This window comes from Plutella xylostella, chromosome 8, assembly GCF_932276165.1.
Source record: "Plutella xylostella chromosome 8, ilPluXylo3.1, whole genome shotgun sequence".
Lineage (NCBI taxonomy): Eukaryota > Metazoa > Arthropoda > Insecta > Lepidoptera > Plutellidae > Plutella > Plutella xylostella.
This window is the reverse complement of record NC_063988.1, coordinates 10,538,001-10,553,677: the sequence shown is the minus strand read 5'-3', so window position 1 is coordinate 10,553,677 and position 15,677 is coordinate 10,538,001. Positions and strand designations below refer to the sequence as shown.

General features: G+C 38.2%; 2 protein-coding genes across 2 annotated transcripts; both read left to right on the top strand.

Moving 5' to 3' along the window:
- The first annotated feature begins 968 nt into the window (after window positions 1–968).
- Window positions 969–1,481, top strand: LOC125488878 (vegetative cell wall protein gp1-like). Its single transcript, XM_048622581.1, has one exon. It carries the CDS (start codon window positions 969–971, stop codon window positions 1,479–1,481), a length of 513 nt encoding a protein of 170 aa, XP_048478538.1.
- Window positions 1,482–1,683: 202 nt separating this feature from the next.
- LOC125488877 (mucin-7-like) lies at window positions 1,684–3,033 on the top strand. The gene is made up of 2 exons (XM_048622580.1): window positions 1,684–2,358; window positions 3,025–3,033. Exons 1-2 carry the CDS (start codon window positions 1,684–1,686, stop codon window positions 3,031–3,033), a joined length of 684 nt encoding a protein of 227 aa, XP_048478537.1.
- The last annotated feature ends 12,644 nt before the right edge of the window (window positions 3,034–15,677 follow it).

The following is a 15,677-nucleotide window of genomic DNA, read 5'->3' as shown; positions in this document are numbered from 1 at the left end:
TCGAAATATGAAAAAATGTATGGTCACCAAAAAAGAGGAGCAAAAAAAATTTTTTTTTTTTACAACTTTTTTTAAAAAGTCGGATTTTTTCTCTACTCACCCGAGCACCCTGTACATTTCCCTAAAACATTTGTATATCAAAAAATGACTCCTTCTGGGAGAACAATCATGTCAGTCAGTGAGTGAGTGGTAATCCAGCTTTATATATTATAATAATAACTAGCTGTTCCCGCGAGTTTCGCTTCGCCTTAAAAAGTTTTCCCGTGGGAATTCCGGGATAAAAAGAAGCCTATCTTCTTTCCAAGGGTTTAGACCATATGTATACTAAATTTCATTCAAATCCGTTCAGTAGTTTTGGCGTGAAAGAGTGACAGACAAACAGACAGACACAGTTACTTTCGCATTTATAATATTAGTTAGGATTAGGAAGGTTAGGATGAAAACTGTTGAAAACGCTAACGCAAATTTTTGTAGGTATGTAATTACCTTAACCCTTTAACTGATGATGGCAATATACGTGCCACCATCTTATAGGCCTGAGAATTCTAAAAGTTTATTCGATCTTGCTACTGGAAACGTCACTAATACATAGCTGAATGCACATCAGTATTTTTTTTCTTCAATCAAATCAATTAGTAGTGCCAACATTAAAAAAAAAAAATCACTTGAAAAAAAATTGCCTCATTTCAAAAGTACAAAGTTTATTTAAAAATATCTCATCAATCCTGCAGATAAAAATGTGAGTAACCTTCTTTTTTTATATAAACATGTAGTATAGAAGACGATATGATCACTATTTATAAAAAAAATCGACACTTTTTATTCGATTTTCCATTTTTTTGTGGTGGCCATATATATGCCACTATCAACTTGTAGGTACCTACATGGTGGCAATATAATGTACACCGCCAGTCCAAACCCCGGCAAAGCTCCGCTCCCTCCCTGCTTCCTCCAGACAACGATCCACAATGAAGCGGAACAAAGTCCCACCAGATGATGCCACCGCCCATGAGCCGGATGACATGCCCGGCACTCCAGATGGCACGACTTCCGAAGATGACCCGGAAGAACCGGACCCAGAACAAGCTTCCACCCAAAACGATTCGGTGAGGGCACCCACAGGCGACGACGCTCCACCCAGCTCGACGGCACCACCGTCCCCACCCCCACCAGCCTGCCAATCTCCCCCACCCACCAAACCCCCAAGCACCTCAAGACCAACACCAGAGACTCCACACCGAAGTCCCCCAGCCACAAGACCCCAAAGTGCCTCAACATCTGCACCAACATCTCACCAACATCAAAGCCACCCAGCTGTAAGAGCACCAAGCAACGCAGAACCAACCGCATCCCCCAACACACCAGACAAGCCAGACGAAAATGAACCCCCGGACCCCCCGTCCCCAGACCCAGACTCGGACGAAGATGAGACCGACTGGAAAAAACAAGAATGGACCCAGAAACCAGATCAGCCACCCTGATACTCCGAAAGTTCAATCCCCAAAACAGCCTCCAAACAGAACGAAACCTCCGACCCACCCCTCTCTACTCTTCAGCGATGACGCACCAAACACCACTGTGGACCAAACCAATTTATACCAAGCCATGATTTCTTCTTTAGTGGTTGGTGTATAATTTCTCGATCCTACTTGTACAGCGTATAAATTAGTTTGGTCCACAACAATGTCCAGCACGTCATCACCAAAGAACAAAGAAAAGCAGGTCAGAGGCCCCGCTCCGCCCGGAAGCCGCTCCGAAGACCGAACCCTCGGAGCACCAAAGAGGCCGAGATCCGGCCCCTGGGTCCACTCCTGCTCCCCCCAACCAGTCCCATCCTCACCCGAATCCGAAGACGAGAAATCCGAAAGCTCACCCCCATCCAACCCATCCGGCATGCTAGAGGATGCAACCGGCTCCGCGCCACCTGGCACTCCCGCAGCCGAGCGGCCCCGACGCCGGGGAGACACCAGTGCAGACACCGAAGCACCCCGAGGTCCTGCAGCCGAAAGACCTCGACACAGAGCCTCCGGTGCCTATCCCGAAGCGCCCGGAAGTCCAGCAAGTGAAGGAGACCGACAAGCCGATGAGGACGGAGACGACAGCGCCGCCGAACCAAGCAGAACGCCACCACCTGCAAGCACCCTCACCAAACCACCCCGGGCAGAAACCCGTTCCGAATACGACTCCCCCAAACCATCCCCAGAAACCGCACCATCCGGAACACCAAACGCGTCCCCCAACTCATGGGCAACAGCATCATCCGACAAGACCCCACTCCGCCTCACTCCACTCATTGCAGATCACTATCCAAAAGAAACAAAGAAAAAACAAAACTCCACCAAAGTTCAAACCGGCAGTGTACATTATATTGCCACCATGTTTTTTTCATATAAAATATATATATTTTTTAAAAAAAAATTCGAATTTTAATAAAGCTTTACATATATAACCCATACCCAAAGTTTCATTTTTCTGCTACACTTGGATCCTTCTGCTGGTTAAAGGGTTAATTAGTTAGCTGTAACCGTACACACATTACATTTTGAACTTTATCAATATGAAATACATTTAAAATCGCTCGTTTTTATGGGAAATATAAGGTACCTAAGTACTTAACTTTTTGAACAGCCTTTTGGCGGCACAGTACATTCATTTAACAAACGGCCGTTTGTGGTAAACTAAACGTTTCCTTTTTTATTTGTACACCAATAGTAATTGTCGCGAAGTAGTATTACCTAATAATGGCAAGTCGAGGGTAGAACGATATTTTGACGAAAAGCAAGGACCAAAAGGAAGAAAGGATCAAAACATATTTTATCAAATATGCAACAATGCTACCCTACTTCAGACAACATTATACTCGTACCTTAAAATGTTGAAAAAAAACTAATTAAAGAAAATTTTTCTCAAACAATCATAAGCTCTCAAAATAACTTTGCATTTGAAGAGGAAATTGCAGAAATTCTTTAATTAAAAAGACAAACAACCATGACGTTTGTTTTGAACTTTACCTGCTTTTTTCAGAGAAAATAAAATGAAGCCTTTCTAATTAAAAACGCGGCGACCGCCTACTCGTCAATTTGTTTTAAAGCACCAACAACGAAAATATTGCACTATGTATCTGTCTGCCTGCCTGTGGCCCTCTGGCCAAGTCACTACAAATCGGATCCGATATCTATTCAAGTCGAGTTATCTGTTACCAGTTGTTCTTCTTCTACTTTTAACCTTTAGCGAAAAAAGGGAGGTGTTATAAGATTAACGTGTCTGTGGCAGCGTAGCTCTTAAACGGCTGTACCGATTTTCCATTTGGTTTTTTGGGTCATGGTATAGATAGGTTTAAAACCTCTAGTGTTTTTAGCCAAATGTTATGGGACTTTTTGTGTCGAATCTCAGTTAGGTTATAATTTATATTTCTCGGAGAAACGAACCTTTCCGAAGACGGAAAGGCGCAAGGCATGGTTGCTGTAACATGAAAAACAAATATTCTGTGTTTATTGTGCATTCACATTGGCCATAGTCAATACAAAAAAAAAGACTATAGCCAATAACACACAATAAAAAAGGACAATCATAATACTCTCATTTTAGATTCGGTATTTTTAACAAATGGACGATCAATTTGTGGAACCCGTTGTTTTTGCTTTTATTACTTAAATGGGTATAATAAATTTGTTTTTCAATAATAACGCAAACACGAACATTTTGTTTGCACAACCCCGCCATTTGATGAAAATATTAATTAATTTTTGTTTCTGTTTCGGTTATCGTTCCATCAATCTTAATTGATTGTAATTGTTTCAGACATACCATAAGGTATCATTAATCTTTATATACCGCAATAATTAAAACCCTCGAAAAATGGGACAAATTTTTGACTTTTGAATAGATAGTATACCTAGAAAGTAGACCGATTTAAAAAAAAACAAACATTCAAATAGGTTTACCCACTGACTTCTATTTCTATATAGACTGTGAATAAAATATGAACGAATCATAAACTAGGTACTTCTTTATGTGTTTTTATTGCATAAAGCTTCCGTGCTTCGGACGGCACGTTAAGCCATGGGTCCCGGTTGCTGCTTCGGTAGCAGTCGTTAAGCCTAGTCAGAGGCCTTCGGGCGGCTTGAAAACATCTGACAGTCGGGTTGCCCACTTGTACCCGACAACTCTCTCAGCACAAGCTTGCTTGTGTTGGGGTCCACCAACCCGCACTTGGCCAGCGTGGTGGACTAGACCTAAACCCTTCCTTCATTGGAAGGAGACCCGTGCCCCAGCAGTGGGGACGTAATGGGTCGTGATGTGATTGCATAAATTGATAAGTATAAAAATGCAGTAAAAATGGTTGGGTGATTTTTTTACACTGTCCAGCATGTGAACGCGGTTTAATATTCTATATGATATATGAAACTATTTACTTATCACAGAATAATATGATATACTATGATAGAAACAAGTTTCCATAATAATAATAATGATTAATATCGTAAATTCTAGAACCACATAATGTAAAGTCATATCCAGAAATCATGACCAGTTTATACCCTTTGTTAAAGTTCTAATTTATTATAATATTGGTGGCTTGTTGGCCTATTGGTCGGTCGACACGGGCCGTGTTAGACTGCGAAATACGACACCCATTTATTATTGTTTATGTTCAGGAACAGTGGTAAATAAATGTATGAAAGAATATAACTACAAATTTGTTCAGAAAAAAACCTCTTGATTCCCTAGAATCTACATCAATGTGTTTTTTTATTTATGCATCAGTTATTACAAAATAATATATCATAATTATTTGTTGGCCTAGTCATCTTATTTTTTGTTGTTGTTATTACTTATTTCTGTTGCTAATTTAAGTTAGCGTTGTCCGATTCTAGGGAAAACTTAGCGAATAGAGCATGCGATCGTCTGTAAATTTCATATATTTTCCTCTATTTATGCGGAAAAATATGAAATACCGCCATCTGGTAACAAAGCAGTAAACTGCTCGTTGTAAGGAGCTGAAGGGCGGCCGCGGGAAAACCCTTCTCTAATTGTTCCCTCCTGAATTTCTCTGGTCACTTTTTTTTCTATTCCACTACAAGATGGCGCTGTGTTAGTAGTTTAGAAATTATAGGAAAGTAGCGATATAGGTAAATTGGCTATGCAGATGAAATTTTCTCATTGACGTTCTTGTTGGTGAATGTGATATCTAATAGATATCCTTACATTTCATACTAAAGTTATATTTGTATTATAGTACAGCTGTTTTATACTTTGTTTAGTTTATTATTGTGTATAATGTACCTACCTGCCATACTGTATTCCAATACACTGTTAAAAATTACAGCCTGTATAGCAGAGCAGCCATGCCAAGTGGTATTATGGCCCCACGCAACGGCGCGGCGCCCTACAATAGACAACCTGCCTAACAAGCTTACGCACTGACAGTTTGTAATGCAAGGTAAGCGAAGCCTATCGGTATCGTACATTTGTACCAAAAGGATGTTCTTAAATGTATGGAGAAACGGCGCCGGCGATGTGGATGAAGTAGACGCACTTGTGTGAATTTCTATACAAATAGGTAGGTACATATAATAATACTGAATGCGATGCGTTCGTTGCGTACGATGCCGAAATGTGGAAGCTTACCTTAATTTTATTTGTTACTAGCTGTTCCCGCGCGCTTCGCTTCGCCTTAAAAAGTTTTCCCGTGGGAATTCCGGGATAAAAAGCCTATGTTCTTTCCCAGGGTCTAGACCGTATGTATACCAAATTTCATTCAAATCCGTTCAGTAGTTTTGGCGTGAAAGAGTAACAGACAGACAGACAGACACAGTTACTTTCGCATTTATAAAATTAGTTAGGATTGTCATAGACTTAGTATATCCAGTATATACTAAGTATATGGTTATTGTAAGTATTTTTAGTTTTGTGTTTTAGGAATATTCATGAAAAACGTGAATCTGTTAACTAAACTAAGAAGCCGAGGAAATACCTAAAGCATTAAAGCATTAAAAATACTCCTAAAATATTAAGAAGGCACTGATCAATAAAATTTACATACCTACTTCTTACCGAATTTGTGAAAGAAAATTATCTGACTGGAATTTTTTGAGCTTTTTCCTTTTTGTCTAAAAAGGAGGAACAAAATAATATCATTGAATGTTGGAATCCCGGACGAAGGATTATTTTCTGTTTGAATGGTATCATTTACTTTGACTGCCATTTTCAATTCTGATCTCGAAAAAATAACAAGCCTATAAATGAAATGAATTCTCTCTTCTTATTACAAAAGAGAGAATATTTTCATTACCTATTGTTTATTAGAGACCCCCTCGGGATTCGGTTGGGAGTAATAATTATGCCATTTAAAACAAGAATCGGCTAAATGCGTGTTGGACCTTTTGTTGGTTCCGTTACTTCAGATCGAATAGTAGGTAGGTAGTGATATATTTTTTGAACATTATTTTTACATTATTTTCCTTCCCGCTGGACTGAGGACCTTAGGCGGGTGGTGGGTAGTGGTTGGATGCGGAAGGCCGGAACCGAGGAGTGTTGTGGCGCTCCTTGGGAGAGGCCTATGTCCAGCAGTGGATGATTATTGGCTGATGATGATGATGATGATTTTCACAGTCGTTGTATGAAATTACCAGTTTTACATTCAAAGTACACCTTTATAGAGTCTTTCGGTCATGCAGAATGATGTTTTCGGGAAAGCTAAATGTCGCCATTAAATCTATGTCTGTCTCTTTCTGTCCATATACTGCCAAAGCAAGTCATATGTACATTTCATTTAAGTTTTACATTAGCTTAAAGTCCCTTTCTGCAACTCAGCGTGTAAGTAATAAAGCAAACAACGAAAGTTTCAGTTGGGCTCCATTTGACAACACAATTTGGTATTCTTTGAGCTACAGGAAATTGCTTTCAGAAACACAATATTGTACCTACCTAAATAAAATACGCAAATACATACTTACAGAAAGTATATTATGGACAGTAGGACGTGAAATTTACTTAAACGTGCTTAAACTATTATTTCTGTATTATCTTAGGTATGTTATAAATTACTTATAATGATGGTTTAAGCATTATATTCCGTATTACCTTTTCGCACTCGTAAGCAATCCGTTGGACAATATTATTGGAAATATCACTCAGGCAATTAATTCCATATTATTATTATTATGTCAAGTATAGCAGACATCGCTGATTTAAAGCTGCGTACGGACAGTGCGCACATTGGTACGGGTCGGGTACGCGTGTCCTAGAACGCCAGTAGTGGTACTCTCGACGCGCAATCGATTGTGTCACGCTTGCCTTCGAGTCATTTGGCACTCTGGAACACGATGGTGGCGCCACCTTGCCTACCGTATTTGGTGGTTTTCGGGTGAACTAGTCTAAATTCGGTTACGAACGCAAGTTGGTACTCTTGACCGCCATTTTGACAGTTGTCAATATTGAACATACTGGATATACGCAATCGCTAAGGCAAGAAGAAAAAAGTAACTTTATTACTTGTATTTGTACTTGTGAGTGGCGATTTTGTGTGGTTTTGTGTGGTACTGGTATTTGAGACTAAAGATGCTGTGTTATGGCTTATTTAGCACTACAAATAGCGATTTTGCGCAATGCGCAGCAAAGAGATATCCGGAGGCGCAAAAATCAGCGGCGAATGGTGAGATGTTTGGACGAAGCAGTGGAAATGGGACAGGCGGAGTTCGTCAATAATTACCGCCTCACAAAATAACTTTTTGATGAACTATGTGGAGACATAGAGCCCTTCATGAAGGAAGGGTTTAGGCCTAGTCCACCACGCTGGCCTAGTGCGGGTTGGTGGACCCCAACACAAGCAAGCTTGTGCTGAAAGAGTTTATTTATTTATTTGAAAACCAACAAATGATACACTTGTTACATACATACATCAAGGATACATAAATAAAATACAGTACAGGCCTCTGACTAGGATTAAGGACTGCTGCCGAAGCAGCAACCGGGCCCCACGGCTTAACGTGCCGTCCGAAGCACGGAAGCGTCCAGGAAAGAACCACTTGAAATTGGTCACCCATCCAATGGCTGACCGTGCCAGTTGTTGCTTAACCTCAGTGATCAGTTACGATCACTGAAGCCCGCTCGACTACAGACGCTTCGATAGTGTCAACTTGACACTATTCACGACAGTTTTTGTTATTTTTTCCTTTTCATTCATTCTTTCACAAAGTCGTAAAAAAAGTTTCAAACAATCGTAACCAAATTTTAAGTGAAACCGAATTGTAACCAAATAGACGTCAAGAGTACCAAATCTAAATTGAAATTGGTTCTGACTCGAGCACAGTATTAACGCAATATGAATAACCGTCTTGCGTATCAAGAGTAGCAGTACAGGTCCGTACTAGAAGCTTCCCCCTGAGTGTACGTGTAGCTTCTAGTACGGACATGGCGTTCCAGGACACGCGAAACCGACTACGCTTACCAATATACGCACTGTCCGTTCGCAGCTTAAGAAACCCTACGAGTAGGTACATTTACAAAATACACACAACCCCTAAAACAGTCCACTGCAGGACATTTATTGGCCTTCTCCAAAACTGTAGGGTTATTTCCATAATATTCGGATACCCACACAATAAAAGGGATAAAATCAACGGGCAAAGTGAATCCGCCCGTGACAGTACACTTTTCCAATGAGGATCCGGCATCTGTGATATATGGACGGCCATTCCTCGTGGCTTCTTGCCAAAAGTGAGCATTATCCTTTATCCTGAACGTTACAACAACGCTCACTGCCCCTTGCTCTGCTGACCGTGAAATCTATATTATCTGAGCACTTATTAATAGAATAGGCAATATTCATGTATTTTTTTATATTCTTATTCGATAATTTTACATCGCTTTATTATAGTAAGAAAAAAATCAACGCCAAATAAAAATAGTAATTTAAGGTATTTTTAAGAATGTAAAAATTAGACAAGATATCAGAACCGTACTGTATGTAGCTTGTTAGAAACAGCAAGTGAGTAATGCGTCTCCGTCAACGGAACATGTTGCTTGTACGCACATTGGTTACAAGAATGAGTGTACGGAATTTAATTAATTAATTAACTTTATTCTCTATATTGCTACGAGCTATAGGTACGGAACTCGGCAAATTGTTTGTTATGTACGGATAGGAGCGGAAATCCAAATTTTGTCATTATTATCATTAACATATTATAAAATATAAGCACAAATAGAAAATGTAAGTTTAGTGCTAAAAGCATATTCAATCAGCCAATTTAAAAGTAGGAGGAGTCGAGTATGTACAAAAAAAACACAAATACACACACACATTATATACACACAAATACACTAACAAGTCATAAGAATAAAGTCGCCGCATAACTAAGCTGTGCGTCGCTTAATCACTGCAAAACGATCGCTATTCATGTAGACAGTAGTTTGTAGCCATGTTTTATTCATAAAAATAACCAAGAATTTATACAGTGATACATCTGCACAGAAACGCCTCAATGTTTTGTGTATTAAGTAAATAATAAATGTTTGACTAGCATTTCCGTGCAAGCTTCTTCTTTCAAAGGTTACGATAAATATCTGGTTATACGAAGGGAATCACATACACTACCTGTACTTCATAATACACTCACGAGCCATATTATGTATTTCACAATATGAGGGATCAAATAAATTGGTAGGATACTATTCATTTCCGATACCAGAAGCCCTAGTGAGAGTTTCAACACCTTTCGTGTATTTAAAACTAAACAAGCGAGGGAGTCAACCCCCCACCTTTGCGTTTAGTTTTCACTGCTCGACCGGTGAGCCTTCGCTCAGCCGCCGCCACTGTGCTGCGCTGTGCCGACCGCCCACGACACGTAAACACATCTCTTAGCCCTTTATCATTTCGTTCCCGAACTCGGGAAGTCCCAAGTTTTTCTCAAAGAAACGATACAGTCGTTTGAAGTGAAGGAAAATTGAACTTTTACAACTTATCAAGTTTCTAAATAGGACAGGAAATGAGGTATTTTCCAAAATAAAATCATGTAGGTATTTTTCGGTGAAGGTAGTACTGAATTCTAGTAAGTAATGTTTGAGTTTGTAGTTCAGTCAATTCAATGAAATGAATTAATCAGTCAATATAGTGGAAAGTTTTATTGAAAGCGTTGCGTCGACCGCCAGCTTTTCAAAATTCTAATTCAAGAAGCTCGAAATTATCAAAACACTTTGAAACATAAATATTGTCAGAACACCAGCAATTTTCAATATTGTGGATACACAGCGCGCCTCACAGAAATAATACGGATAGAAAACTTAACACGCCTTATCTAATCTTCATTAAACTTTGCAGACTCAAGACTTAAGCCTTTTCAGTACAAATAACCTACAGTTAATATTTGAAACATTCAGGAGTGGATGAGTTAAGCCGTGTTTAAATTTGGGCCCCAATTCTGGTGACTGTGGAAATATTCTGCAAGGTCGGGAAAAAAATGACATACTGTAATATTCAATAATAATATTTAATTCGTCATAAATTGCTTTTAAAAAGTAAATAATCGTTAAACGCTATAATTTAACGAGCAGTGGCATCACTCTAGCTTGACAAAAACAAACGAACCACGCAGCTGTCATGAAATTGGCACGTTTAATACATCGAGTTAGACCCGTGGTTAGCGCAGCAGCGACACAAAACTTCGTTTATAGCAAACTGGCCCTCTAGTACGGGCTTCGCTATTTTTTTAATCTATAAAGTTTACGTTTTCTCCTGTCATCTGCATACATTATCTGTCAAAAGTTTCATGATAGTTTACGCAAAAGACGTCACTTAGTATGCGAGAAAACGTAAACTTTTATAGTTTTCGCCAAACTATCAAACCTGTAGTAGACCCCCTGGTGACACCCCAGATGCGACAACTGTTCGAAGGCCGTTTCCACCCTGGCGCTTCCTTTCAGCAGCAAATACACTGAAACCTAAGTATCTGTCAAAGCGCCCAATCGAATATAACGAGCCCCAATTATTTCCCTTAAGAATAATTAAAATTATAAACATCGAAGCATCCGCTAACGAGAGCAAATAACAAACACCTTTTACTTACTTAATGTTTGCCTAAGAATTTGGAATGGAGTTTGAAAGTTAATTTCGTTTTGTAATCATCAGTTACTGTCGAGTCCATCTTTTACTTATTACTATTAATACAATATTAGGTATTATTATAGGAAAGTACTTAAAATATTATCGCAATATTAGGTTACATTGTCCGCATGGTCACTAATTAAATATGGACAAACAAACATGGTTGCGAGAAAAAATAAGACAAAATCGTTTTAATAAATAAGCAACCAAGGAATGCCTAACTGCAAACAATGTTAATTATGAATCCGTAATATCCGTATTACATACGAGTACACGGCATCTAAAATTATATTCATATCAAAGACAATGTTCTTTCCGTCTAGTTGGTTATAGCGATATTAGAGAACAAACTTCGAACTGAAAGATATTTAATTAAGTTCAGAAACTAAAGGACGAATTGAAAACTAAACAACACGACGAAGCCTCGCAAAACTTTGATTGGTGGAGCTGTGCGACGAATACCTCTACAGCTATAATTATTTATGGTTGAGAAGATAAAGCTTCTTTTCTGTGGAGAGAGCTATGCTTGGATTTAATGGGCTAGACTATATACAGTATAAATACTGTTGCAGAAGTCATATAAATTGTATTGTCAAAGTCAAAGTCAAAGTCAAAATTTTTTATTCATCGTACAAATATAAAATTTTCTGATGAACGTCAATTTTTACAAATTACTCTCCGTGGATAAGGGGGGGCTCTTTCTGTCTAAGGAGAAGAACGGAGGCAAGAAACTCCTGAGCCATCTTTTCAAAAAAAGACTTAAAACTAGTTGGTATACAATACATATAAGCTTAATTATTATTATTATAATAATATGAGCAGAGCTAACTACTTATCACAGCCATGCATTAACGTCCTCTAAGTAATCATCAATTCTATAATAAGCTTTTTTACTGAGTTTCTCTTTAATGTAACACTTAAACTTATTCTCTGGCATTTGAGCAACTTCTGCTGGAAGCTTATTATAAAATCTAATACAGTACCCTAAAAACGATTTATTAACTTTCGCCAGACGCATCGCTGGAAAAGCCAGCTTATGCTTGTTCCTAGTATTAATGTCATGATTACTGCCAATTGTATCAAAAGTTGAAATATTCTTTCGTACATACATTAAATTGGAAAAAATGAACTGACATGGAACTGTAAGGATGTTAATTTCTTTAAATAGTTCTCTCAATGAATCCCTGGAACCAAGTTTGTATATAGAGCGGATGGCTCTTTTCTGTAATACAAATATAGTCTCAATATCAGCGGCTCTACCCCAAAGCAAAATTCCATACGACAATAAGCTGTGGAAATAACTAAAGTAAACTAATCTGGCGGTTTCGACGTCGGTCAGTTGTCTAATTTTCCGTACAGCAAAAGCTGCCGAGCTCAACCTTCCAGCCAATTTGGCAATGTGAGGTCCCCATTGTAACTTTGAATCTATAGTCATACCAAGAAAGACAGTATCATTAACTAGGTCCAATTTATTCCCATCTAGAATAATGTTAGTATCGCATTGTCTAACATTCGGCAGTGTAAATTTAATACATTTCGTTTTCTTAGAATTCAATAAAAGATTATTTACGGTAAACCAATCGTGTATGTCAGATAGAATAGAATTAATTTCATAAAAAATATTTTCACTTCTTTTAACTTTAAAAAGCAAAGAAGTATCGTCAGCAAATAAAACTATATTAGTCAATTTTTCAACCATAAAAGGCAAGTCATTAATATAAATGAGGAATAAAAATGGTCCTATTATTATTATTATTTATTTATTTATAAACATTGCAGTGATACATAGGGTACAGAAGAATTCCCACAAAACCAATATTTTTGGTTTGACTGTGGGTAAACGGTGACATTTTAATTAAGCTGTTATTTAAAAATTAACAAAATAAACAATATATTGACTGTGTCAAGTGAGCAGTGCAAGGAAGGCACCACTCTCAATCATAATAAGTTTTAAGTATCGTAATAAGTTTTAAGTAAATGTTTTTTTAATAATGTTTTAAATAAAGATAATTTTTTCTCATTTTTAATACTTACCGGTAATTCATTATATAATTTGGGTATTTGTTTACAGAGCATTCTTCCACCAAAATAATTATTTGTATATGGTATTTGGTACCTTCCTTGCACAGCCCCTCTTGTGCCGCAAGTATGCTGGATAGGTATTTTATGTTCTTCACTACCATGGCTGTTTACAAGGAGGAGATATTTATGCTTAAGGCTTGCTGGTAAAATGTTACATGTTTCAAAAAGGATTCTATAATCGTGGTTACATTTAGCTTTTGTCTTTTTATCTATAATTAATTTTAAGAATTTTATTTGCATTTTTTCTATCTTTTCAATATGAGTTTTGAATGTAAGTCCATAACAGTGCAGAGAATAACCAATTATACTGTCAACCAGGGCTAGATAAAGACATTTCAATATACTTCTAGGTACTTTAAAGCTTAGTTGATAGAATTTACTTAACAAAATTCTTAATTTGTTCATAACATAATCTACATGTTTGATCCATCCGAAGTTCTCATCTATTTGCATACCAAGGTAAGTGACTTGTTCGACTCGTTCTATAGACCCACACGTGCAGTGATTTTGCATTCTATGAAAACATTCGTACGAATGTGTTATTATATTACAAGTGTTATTTGATAATAAAGCATACGGTGAGTGAATGACTAACATTTTGGTTTTATCTGCATTAATTATTATTCCATTATCGTGTGACCATTTAATTACGTTATCTACGTCCTCTTGCACAAGACGCTGGACCTCGGCCATATCACGGCCCGCGAGGAACGCGCACAGGTCATCCGCAAACATGTACGCCGAGCAGTGCCGCAGCACCCGGCACAGGCTGTTGACCAGCATCAGGTAGCACACGGGCCCGGCCGCCGAGCCCTGCGGCACCCCGCAGCGCACGCCCCGCGGCTCGCTGAGCGAGTCCGCCACACGCACGCGGTAAGAGCGCGAGGTGAGGTAGTCTCGGAACCACTCGTTCATTGGCCCCCTCACCCCGCACTCCCCCATGGCGCGAAGCAGCATCTCGTGCTCGAGGGTGTCGAACGCTTTCTTGAAATCAAAAAATATTGCTACAATAAATTGTTTGTTATTGAGATGTGTATTAATATTGTCTGTAAAGTTAGTTAAAAGAGTTCCAGTACTTCTGCCTCTCTGGAAACCATGTTGATTAGGGTCCAAGATGTTGTTATTGCTTAAGAATGAGCCTAATTGGTTCACAATACATTTTTCAATGACTTTCTCTATGCTTGACAAAATGGCGATGGGTCTATAGTTAGTAGTTAATTTGTGATCACCTTTTTTAAATATGGGGCGTAGAATAGCTTCTTTTAAACGTTCAGGGAACTTAGAATGGATCACACAGAGGTTGGTAAGTTTAGCAATTATGGGGCTTATTTTATCTATAATACATTTTAAATCACACATTCTTATGAGATCGCTACCTGCTGATTTTCTTACATTCATGTTACGAATTATCTTATACACATCTTTACTTGTTACCGGTTGCCATCTCATAGAGATAGGTGCTTCTTTTACATAATTCTCTCTGGACAGGAACTTAGTATCACAATTATGTCTTATCTGTTCAATTTCATCTTTAAAAGTATCTGCAAAACTAGTTGATATATTAGAATTAGTACCTAAATGCTTTAAATGTTTTAAAATAATATCATCGGGTGACTTTTTGACATTTCCTAACATTGCATTAATTTTTTCCCATACTTTGCAACTATCTTTCTTACAATCAATAATACTTTGTCGTTCAAATTCACATCTCTTCTTAAAGAATGTTTTTTGACATTTATTTCTGTATTTAGTATAATTAAGTCTTTTTTGCATGTTTTTCTTATCATTCAACCAGATTAAAAATAGTTTGTCTCTCTCTAATAACATAACTTTCATATTTTCTGTTACCCAACTCTTATTATCTCTATTACTACTAGTTATAATTTTAATTTTAGAGTTTTTATCATATACACTTTTAAATAGCTTTATAGTTTCGTTATATAATTTTAATGGACATTCTATATGAATTAGTTGAGAGAAATCTGTTTCTAACAGAGCATCTCGCACTTTTTTATTATCTAATACAGGGCGTTGGGTACCTGAGCTGGGGGCAGTGGGGGCGGGGCGCGTCGAGCGGGCCGAGCGGCGACGCCGGCTCCGTCGAGCGCTCCCGGACTCACCGGCACGGTATGGAGGAGCGGCACCGGCGGCGCCGGTTGACCCGCTCGGCACATCACCATGTGTATTGAGATACTCCAGTGCCACAGCCGTACAATAATGATCTGAAATTTTATGAAGTATTACTGCAGATTTGATTTCAAATGTGGGTGCACGCACAAATATATGATCAATACATGACTCAACAATAACCCCATTACATATTTCTCTTCTAGTAACATCACTGATACATTTAGTGAATCCATAGTCAGACAATAAGTTTTCATACTTTAATGTTTTGGAGTCAGACCGGTCCAATAGGTTTATATTGATGTCCCCACACAATATTACTTTGCTTGATTTAGGCAAATGTTGCAGAAGTGTATTGAGT

Bases quoted from the DNA above. Each gene is read 5' to 3' on its own strand.
- LOC125488878 (XM_048622581.1), top strand. From the start codon at position 969: ATGAAGCGGAACAAAGTCCCACCAGATGATGCCACCGCCCATGAGCCG.
- LOC125488877 (XM_048622580.1), top strand. From the start codon at position 1,684: ATGTCCAGCACGTCATCACCAAAGAACAAAGAAAAGCAGGTCAGAGGC.